The sequence below is a fragment of the Aegilops tauschii genome, chromosome 7, assembly GCF_002575655.3.
Source record: "Aegilops tauschii subsp. strangulata cultivar AL8/78 chromosome 7, Aet v6.0, whole genome shotgun sequence".
Taxonomy (NCBI): domain Eukaryota; kingdom Viridiplantae; phylum Streptophyta; class Magnoliopsida; order Poales; family Poaceae; genus Aegilops; species Aegilops tauschii.
Genome location: NC_053041.3, coordinates 567476024 through 567486186, shown reverse-complemented (window position 1 = coordinate 567486186; position 10163 = coordinate 567476024). Strand labels below are relative to the sequence as shown.

Below are 10163 nucleotides of genomic sequence, written 5' to 3'. Positions count from 1 at the left end.
GTGAATTTTGTCAAATTTGTATGCTCTTTTATACTTTCATTATTTCAAGAACATATGGTTGTTTTTTAATATTGAAAGCCATTTTAAAACTTAAAAGTTGTGTGATGTGACTTACACAAAGGTGCCACCTCGGTCAGAAAATTTAAATGGTGAAACCCACTAGAAGAAACTTCCATACAAAGTATTAAAGGATGACGGTAAACTTATCCGGTTTAATAGTTGCAAGACCAAATCAAGAACCAAAAAATATTTATCCCAGGAAAACCTTTGGTTTACCATTTATTTTTTTTAAAGGTCAGGGATTTCAAAAGGTTCTCAAGAGGGCTTGAGGTACCAGCTAGGTGTACGTAATGCCATGATGTGAGAGCAACCAATGTGATATCCATCTATCTATATACATTAGTTCGGTCATATTTATTTCAAAAATATAATGCAACAATAATAATAACATTGATGTCTTCAGTGCCATAAGAAAATCATAATTGTACTTACTCCATTACATAATATAGTGTGATTTGGTTTTCTCAAAAGTAAAGTTTAATGAAGATTGAGCAATGTAGACAATACCGAATATATACCATATGAATATATTTTGTGATCTAATGGTAATGATTTGGTATTGCAGATGTTGACAATTTTCTCTACAAACTTAGGTCGAAGTTAACAAAGTTTGATTTTGCACAAATCTAATTTGCAATAAATTTCAGAACAAATGGAGTTATTATGGCTTGACATTTATTGAAATAATATTTTTTTTACAAAATTATTGTGCTTTCCAGTCCTCTATTTTGAACTTGCATCAAATTCTTATGTTTTAAAATCCTGCATACCAAAGAGGCCTTTAATAAGTTTGCTTTCTTATGATATTTAATTTAGCATTGACAATAGAATATGAAAAACATTACTTTTCAACAATTTCATAACAATAAAGGTGGCGCCCGCACATTTGCAAGGGCAACTGTGCTAGTTATGCAGGAAAAGAACAAGTTACCTTCAAAAATAAACAATAGGGATGTGTCCCACAACACATCAATATTGCACAAGATAGTACAATTTACCTACGAAAAAACAATAGTCAATAAGGGTGTGTCCCACAGCACATCAACATTAAACAGGAAAAAAACATACATAGGTGAGGACATAATATCCACGACTTACAATGTTATAAAAATAATTTAATGCAATGCAAATTTAAATAATCTAAATACAAAAGTGTACTGATCAACTCAACGGACAAGCAAACCGCACTCGTGGGAACACAACTTAGAATTGTGCTTGGATCCAATCCACCGTGCCCTTCTCCACCTGGAAGGCCTTGGTAGTAACACCAGCCGGAATGGAAGGCTCCGCTCCAAACACCGCGTTGGCTACCGTGATCACTCCAGGGTTCTGGCTGCTCAACGCTGCAAGAACCACTGCATGGGTCGTGCCATTATTGTACTGGTAATGGACGAGGCCCTTCGGGAACACAAACACATCTCCCTTGTTGAGAACCTTCTCAAAGTGTTTGTTATCGGGGTTTGACGTCACGAACCCGACGTGTAGACAGCCCTCTAGCACGGTCAGAATCTCAGTGGAACGCGGATGGGTGTGGGGAGGGTTGAGGCCAAACGGCGCGTAGTCGATGCGAACAAGGGAGACACCCATGGTGTTCAGTCCGCCGATCTGTGCGACATTGACGGCGGTCACCGCGGAGCCCTGCTTGTTCGTCGTGTTGCCGGTCACGTGGAGGCCAGAGAAGTAGAAGTCCTCGGCCGTGACTTCTTTCGCGTCCTTGCAAGCCAGTCCGTTGACACGCACTGTGTAGGTGGAAACATTCGTGTTAGATAGACTGAGATAGGCGATTGCTTAGCTACAATTCTATGGAGTATATCAGCAGAGGGCATGTACCTGGAGACATTTTGTCAGCGACGCAGAAGTCCTGGAGAAGGCTGGGGTCGGAGGCGGTGGCGCCATGCGAGCATGCCAGGGCCAGGAGAGCTCCTGCAAGGAGCAACACTCGAATGGCCATGTCTCTTCGCTTTCTCCTCGGTAGAGTAAATTAGCTAGCAGTCGAGCTTTGGAATTGGTTGTTTTGCTGCTTGGATTGTGCGATGTTTAGGAGTGAAGAAGGCTAGTATTTATAGGGAGATCTTGCCATACATTTATTTATGTATAGATTATTACATGGTTGGGCAGGAACAAGTCTTTGTGATGTGGGCAGCCTGCAGAGCGCGCGTATATATCTGGACAGCCTGCTAACGCATATGTATGTACAATATGCATGGGACGGCAGGATCAAATTAATACTCCTACTAGCATGCATGATTACCTATTTACATCACATCAGTCAATGGTTGAACAAGTCGACTGTACATATCCACATCGATCGACCAAGAATCCAAGAGAGCTTCCGATCCCTCCACATGGATCTCACCAGTACAGCAGGCCCGCGCTTAACGTCGTAGCAAATGCCCATGCCTTGCTACGGGAGGAAAAAAAATCCTGATATTGCCACACCCTCGTGGTGCAAGACTTGAGAATCAGGCTATGGAGATATGGTAGAGATAAAAAGAACTTTGGGACATATACAAGAATACGATAACGACTTCTAAAAGGCCATTCGGAAGCTAAAAATGTTACGGCGTTATCACGGTCTAATTTCCTAAAAGCATTCACCTTATAGTCATTTTTGGTGTAAGGTTGCATCTACCATTATGACCCAGTAAAAGAGAGTGCACACACACGATACACGTGAAGACCTTGAGTTGAATTCGTACCCGACCAGCAAAGACCACACAAATATTGTCCATGTACTACTTATATCCACTGGTGGAGCTTAGTGTAGTGTTGGGAATCTGGCGTAGCTCCGCCACTGCTTATATCCTAATCAACTTTCAGGCGGTAGGACATCACGTAGATCAATTATCTCAGAAGAACTTCTCAATCAGCTACCTTGCGCATGCGTAATTGGCCATAATAACCAGGCGACGGTTGCATGCAAAGCTAGCTCTCGCTTCTATAGGTCCGACTTGTTGCTTCCCCCATCAAGCAATCTCAACATCTCACAACTCGCTTCTGTGTGCCTCCTCCTCTCCTCCATGCATCACTCTCCGCATCAGGTCACACCTGTGCTATTTAATTACCGTCTTGCACTCTCATGGTTGCCACTCAATTCAGCTGACACTCAATCCCTCATTTCATTGTCCCACCCATTTAGATATTCTATCCAGCTCACAATCCTCCCCTTCAATTATCCCACCCGTTTAAATATCATATCTAGCCCACACAATCTCAGTCTCGCCCCAAACATGAGGATGCTGCTCTCCTCTATTCTCACTGCGTGTTTGCGGATTCCCAGGGTGTTTGTATATTAACCCGTGGCAACCACTTTAAAATAGCGAGGTGAGAGTATTTAATGTGAAAAATGCTATCTGAGTTGCTCGGTGCAGCCGATGGGAGAGGTTCTGAGTTTGATTCCCATAGGGTCAATTTTATTTCTGCGGCTCTCAAAAGCCCATTTGCGTGACTGGCAGCCCATAAGTGTAGTCCCTGCAGCGCAAAGCAACATGGCCAAGTGCGGGATGGCTATTTATGAAACTTCAGCATGCTTGCGGCGACCTACGAAATGTACGAAGAATCGTGGCCACGGTGATGTACGATTTTTTTGAGTCCTTTATTACATGCAAATAAAATGGCTTCATTGTGCTTATCTGAGGCAGCAAAGTGATGGGCTGGTTAGGTCAAAGACACGCAACCCATACTATTGTCGGTTCATGCTAATACAGTTTAGTACCGCCTCGAAAGAAAATATCATTCGTGGACCCAAAAAATTAATTATCCATAGAAAAAATCAAAAATATTAATATGAGTGAACAGATCGAAAAATCGGAGAAGTGCACCTTACTTTATTAGTAGGAATAGATATATAGATATGATATAAATAGGCAGGAGCTATGCCAAATTCATTAAGAGGGAAAACAAAAATACATAATGGCCCGATGTATCAGGGGAACTAGGTCAAAACTACATAGAGAAAAAACAACGACAAAAGAAACAACAATGCCCACATTAGCCAACACCAACGAACATCACACCACAACCGAGCTCCGCATTCGTCGCAAAAAATGAAGCCCATATAGGAAAGCAGAGCCCGGACGTGACCCGTCCAGACCTAGATTGGTGTCGTCACCGTGACCGCGCCACTGCACCCACTGTGCACCTCTGTGTCGAACCACTTGACGGAGCACTGACAGCCCCATCGCAAGCCCTAATATAACATTACTCCAAATAAGTAACAGTTTTAAAAATGTAAACTTTTATTTCATTGGAAAAATATGCCACAAATAAAAAACATTAACTCAACATTCCTTATATAGTGTCACACACAAGTGAGATGGTGACTTAATCTACAAACAACAAATTTAATCACCAGACCAAGGAAATCATAGTATTTTATTCCAATTATTAAAAATGCCACGATCAATATCACATATCCTATAGAAAAATTGCCGAGTTAGTATACAAAATGGATAATTAATCTACTAGACCTAGAACATATTTTCAATATTATATTTAAAAGACTGAATTTCTTACAACATGTTATTCTTTACATTCTTCGGTCCTTACTCAGCATACCGATTGAATATGAATTGTGGTCTCATATGAGCCGTTGCCTATTAGCCTTGGCTCGATGTATGACCAAACTTCTAGGTATGAATACCATGATTTAATGTGCACATGCCAAGCAACATGCCACTATCCTTTTGCCGCAGTCGGTCATGGCTTCAGTTTCGGTCCTAGTGGCTGTTGTATGCTTCAGAGAGAGGAACTGTGGAAATGAGATCACAAATTCCTCTTTCTGTGATTCATATAATGATTTCCTTGGTCGCATGCATGAAATGCATAGATTTTTCATATGAGTTTTCCTACCATAGTAACACATGATTCAAGAATAAAGTACTCACACGTGAGGCTGGACCGCTAGCGGGAGTCAAACTTCTGTGCACCACTGCAACTTCCATCCCCAAAATTTTATATCTTTCTAGGTAGCTTCGCCTCTTCCTTTCTTGTGGTGCCACTTGAGAAAAAGTGGAACATGCAATGTGTATATGTGTTTAGAAGAATTGGAGGCTCATGTCACGGAAAAATTATTTGCTCTGTGAAATATCATGTATGTTCTATGGCTTATTTTTTAAATGTATAACAGGTGAAGTATTTTATTTTTCTGATTAACCACTCCAAAAATCATATATGTCATACACTTACCAATTTAATCGCAAAACAATACATATATGTGACCGAGAACTCTCCTGATTCGGGTTGCATCTAGGTCTCACTGCCTTGAAATACCCCCATAAAAGTTGTGGCATAGTCTAAATAAAATCATCATATAGAAATGTGTGCGTGTACCAATATCAAATTCGAATTCATTACAGAGATAAAGTAAATAGTTAGATAAGACAAATTGAATGTTGATAGGGATGATTGGCCATATTCAGAACCTAGTAAATAGCTATTATTCACCCACATATATCGTTCATTAAACCATGGATCAAATTCGAATTTGAACTATACCCAGGTATTCCTATATTTATGTGGTGATTGTTCTAAAAGAAATGATAATTTTATTCTCTCAACTATTGGGCGAGTGCAGGCTCCATGATGAACATCTTAAATAAGATAAATTTGACCCATCAACTCATGACCTTTTGTGAACTCTGTTCCTCAAAGTGGCTTTAATTGGTACAAAGGTAGTTTTATCTTATGTGGTGTGTGCACATAAAAGTTTCCTTCAATATTGATATTTAATCTTATTTAACAAAATACTGAACTACCAAAAGGTAAAGCAAATGGTATGAAACTTACAATAAATTAAAAATTGGAGATTTAGTGGAAGCCACATTTGAGAATTTTATCAAATTTGTATGTTCTTTTATAATTTTCATGATTTCAAGAACATATAGTTTCTTTTTAATATTGATAATCATTTTAAAACTTAACATTTGTGATGCGGCTAACACAAAGGTGCTACATCGGTCAAAAAATTTAAATAGTGAAACCCACTTGAGGAAACAAACATACATAGTATTAAGAGTTGGTGGATACAATTATCCACTTTAATAGTTCGATGACCAAATCGAGAACCAAAAAATATTTATATTAACAAAACCTTTGGTTTAGCATTTATGTTTTAAAAAGATCAGGGATTTCAAAAGGTTCTCTAGAGGGTTTGATGTACAAACTAGGTGCACGAAAAGACATGATGTGAGAGCGGAAAATGTGATATCCATCTCTCTATATACATTAGTTTGGTTATATTGATTTCAAAAATATAATGCACAATAAAAATTGTATTGAGGTATTTAGTGGCATAAGAAAATCATAATTGTACTTACTCCGTTCCATAATATAGTGTGATTTGGTTTTCTCAAAAGTCAAGTTTCATAAAGTTTGACCAATATATACAATACCAAATATATACCATATGAAATATATTTCATGATCTAATGGTAATGGTTTGGTATTGTAGATGTTGACAGTTTTTTGTACGAACTTATGTCAAAGTTTACAAAGTTAGATTTTGCAAAAATCTCATATGCAATATATTTCGGAACAAATGTAGTACTTATTATTATGGCTGACATTTATAGAACCAATAAAAAGTTTACAAAATTATTGTGCTTTCCAGTCCTCAATGTTAACTTGCATCAAATTCTTATGTTTCAAAATCCTACATACCGAAGAGGCCTTCAATAAGTTTCTTTCTTATGATATTCAATTTAGCATTGTCACTAGAATATCAAAATCATTATTTTTCCAACAATTTCAAAAGAATAAAGCCGTTGCCCTCGCATTTGCGAGGGCCACTGTGCTAGTTATGCAGGAAAAGAACGATTTATATTTGAAATAAACAATAGGGGCGTGTCCCACAACACATCAATATTACACACGAAAGCATACAATTACCTATAAAAAATTTAGTTATAATTGGGTTGTGTCCCACAACACATCAACATTAAACAGGAAAAAAAAACATACATCCATGAGGACACACTATCCTCGACTTACAATGTTATAAAAAGAATGTAATGCAATGCAAATTTGAATAATCTAAACATCAAATAGTACTGATTGATTCTTACAAACAAAGCAATGCATTCGTGGGAACACAACTTAGAACTGTGTTTGGATCCAATCCACCGTGCTCTTCTCCACCTGGAAGGCCTTGGTAGTAATACCAGCCGGGATGGAAGGCTCGGCTCCAAACACCGCGTTGGCTATTGTGATCACTCCAGGGTTTTGGCTGCTCAGCGCCGCAATAGCTACTGCACCGGTAGTCCTGTTATTGTATTGGTAATGGATGAGGCCCTTAGGAAACACAAACACATCTCCTTTGTTGAGAACCTTCTCAAAGTGTTTGTTCTCAGGATTCGACGTCACAAACCCGACGTGCAAGCAGCCCTCCAGCACGGTCAGAATCTCAGTGGAACGTGGGTGAGTATGGGGAGGATTGAGGCCGAATGGGGCGTAGTCTATGCGGACTAGGGAGACGCCCATGGTGTTCAGCCCGCCGATCTGTGCGACGTTGACGGCAGTCACTGCGGAGCCCTGCTTGTTGGTCGTGTTGCCTGCCACGTGGAGGCCGGAGAAGTAGAAGTCCTCGGCGACGACCTCTTTCGCGGCCTTGCAAGCCAGTCCGTTGACACGCACTGCGTGGGTAGATGCATTCGTATAAGATAACCGAGATGGGTGGTTGCTCAGGTACGATTCCATGGAGTTTGTATAGCAGTATGCATGTTGTACCTGAAGACATCTTGTCGGCAACGCAGAAGTCCTGGAGAAGGCTGGGGTCGGAGGCGGTGGCGCCATGCGAGCATGCAAGGACCAGGAGAGCTCCTGCAAGGAGCAACACTCGAATGGCCATGTCTCTTTGTTTTCTCCTCACTAGAGTAAATTAGCAAGCAGTCGAGCTTTGGAATCGGTTGCTATGCTGCTTGTATTGTGATCTCTAAGCAATGAAGGAGGCTATATATAGGGAGATCTTGCCGTACATGTATGTATGTTTAGATACACATGGTTGGGTGTAGGAACAAGTCTTTGTGATGTGGGCAGCCTGCAGAGCGCGTGTTTATATCTGGACAGCCTGCTACGCATGTGTGTATGTATAATATGCATGGGACGGCAGGATCAAATTAATATATCGCATATATGATTACATCACATCAATCTATGCTTGAACAAGTCACCTGTACATATCTACATCGATTGACCAAGAATCCAAGAGAACATGCCATCGCTCTACGGCAAAGTCCTTTATAAAGGGAAAGGTATGTGATTGCATCTAGTTTTTAGTAAAAACAAATTGAAATACATTGCCGAACTTGTTTTCAAACTCCACACGGATTTGTTTGATCTATATTTGCTATTGTTGCATGTTCCCTGTGAATGGACATAGTATTAATTTTCGAAATGAAATGTGAAATCAAAACATTACTCATTGTGAATGTGAAATTGATATGGTGTTCATCCCATCCCTAAAAAAGGATCCTGCTGTGAACACCGCCGACAACAACTAGCGGGGTTCGTTGGCACTGGCTGCCTAAAACGACGCCGGGCTCGTCAGTGGCGTCCACTACAATGACAATGAGGCTATGGCTATGTCATGGACATCCCATACACGCATGGACGGCGGCGACCCGGTGGGTGCAGGCTTTCCTGGTCCATCGGGATTTAATGCGGGTTCTAGTAAACCTTAACATTGGCGGGCGCAAAGGCCATTAATCCCGGCTGTGCAACCGGGACTAAATATGCGCGACTAAAGGCCCCCCCTTTAGTCGCGCCTCTTACGAACCGCGACTAAAGGCCCGTCCACGTGGGCGCCATGAGTCCGTCGGGGCGGAGGACCTTTAGTCCCGGTTCTCGTGGCTAACCGGGACTAAAGGCCTCCTCCGCAGGTTTAGGGTTTTAGCCCCCCTAAACCTGGTTTTTTGCGAATTTTTTTAATTTTTTTTATTTTCAAATTTCTAAATTATTTTAACCTCTAATCTCTAATCACCACCCCTAATCACTGCTCAATTTATCCTCTAATCTCTAATCACCCCTCATCATTCCAAATCATCTAACTTCCCGGACGGTCACCCATCCTCTCACTACTCCAGCCTGAGCACGCTTAACTTCCGGGTTCTATTCTCCCTCGTTTCCAAGTCTGCACTTGTTGTTTTCCTGACAATAGTAGGATGTCAATTCTATTAACCCTCAGGAATTTAGCTTGAGCATGAAGTGACACATTTCACTGTTTGAGTTTGAAACTATTGTTTTAAAAAACAATAATTATTTAGTAACACTAATATTTCTGGAATAATTAGTTTGACCATTGTTTGACCACTGTTTGACCACAGTTTGACCAGATTTGACCAAAATTTAAAAAAACCTGAAATAATTATTTAGTAACACTAATATCCTAGAATAATTAGTTTGACCATTGTTTGACCACAGTTTGACCACAATTTGAAATTTTTTGAATTTTTTTGCCTCTCCAGATCTTAAAAGCCCTGTATCTTTTTTTCTGTTAGGTTTTTGAGGATTTTGAAAATGTTTAACGGGGTTCCCCCGGTTAAATTCGGATGTAACTTTTTGAGTAGATGATTTTTCATATAAAAAACTTTTTCATCCGAGTTCGTATGCAAAAGTTATGCCCATTTTAAGAAATTCCAGAGAGATTTTGCAAATAAAGTCGAAATTCATGTTTGTTAATTTTCCCAACAACTAGACCACATATCACATGAGAAAATTATTTTATTTTATTTTTTTGACATTTCCATCATTTTCTTTTGGTTTTTCTAAAACTGAAAAGGCGGTCGGGGGGGTGGTGGTGGTGGTAGAGTTTGATGGGCCCTTTAGTACCGGTTGGTCTGGCCAACCGCGACTAAAGGACTAACCTTTAGTCCCGGTTGGTCTGGCCAACCGCGACTAAAGGCCTTCGGGCCAGCCTGAGGACCTTTAGTCCCGGTTGGCCAGGCCAACCGGGACTAAAGCCCCTCCCGTCCGCCAGCTGTCGACCGAGCGCGCTGGGCCCAGATAGTTGGTCGCGGGTCTCCTCCCGAACCGCGACTAAAGACCCCTTTGGTCGCGGTTCGATTATTTTGAGGACTAATGGGGGCGTATGGAAGCCTCTTTTTCTA

General features: G+C 40.6%; 2 protein-coding genes across 2 annotated transcripts; both read right to left on the bottom strand.

The window, feature by feature from the left end:
* Positions 1–1263: 1263 nt before the first annotated feature.
* On the bottom strand, positions 1264–2059 carry LOC109742748 (putative germin-like protein 2-2). Its single transcript, XM_020301846.3, has 2 exons — positions 1891–2059; positions 1264–1799 (listed from the first exon to the last, which is right to left on the bottom strand). Exons 1-2 carry the CDS (start codon positions 2009–2011, stop codon positions 1264–1266), a joined length of 657 nt encoding a protein of 218 aa, XP_020157435.1. The 5' UTR covers positions 2012–2059.
* Positions 2060–6113: 4054 nt separating this feature from the next.
* LOC109742753 (putative germin-like protein 2-3) lies at positions 6114–7952 on the bottom strand. Its single transcript, XM_040396819.3, has 2 exons — positions 7801–7952; positions 6114–7712 (listed from the first exon to the last, which is right to left on the bottom strand). Exons 1-2 carry the CDS (start codon positions 7904–7906, stop codon positions 7156–7158), a joined length of 663 nt encoding a protein of 220 aa, XP_040252753.1. The 5' UTR covers positions 7907–7952; the 3' UTR covers positions 6114–7155.
* Between the last annotated feature and the right edge of the window lie 2211 nt (positions 7953–10163).

Coding starts and splice junctions, on each gene's coding strand:
- LOC109742748 (XM_020301846.3), bottom strand. CDS start 2,011: ATGGCCATTCGAGTGTTGCTCCTTGCAGGAGCTCTCCTGGCCCTGGCA. Junction 1,800..1,890: donor CGCTGACAAAATGTCTCCAG/GTACATGCCCTC, acceptor CCACCTACACAG/TGCGTGTCAACGGACTGGCT.
- LOC109742753 (XM_040396819.3), bottom strand. CDS start 7,906: ATGGCCATTCGAGTGTTGCTCCTTGCAGGAGCTCTCCTGGTCCTTGCA. Junction 7,713..7,800: donor CCAGGACTTCTGCGTTGCCG/ACAAGATGTCTT, acceptor GGTTATCTTATA/CGAATGCATCTACCCACGCA.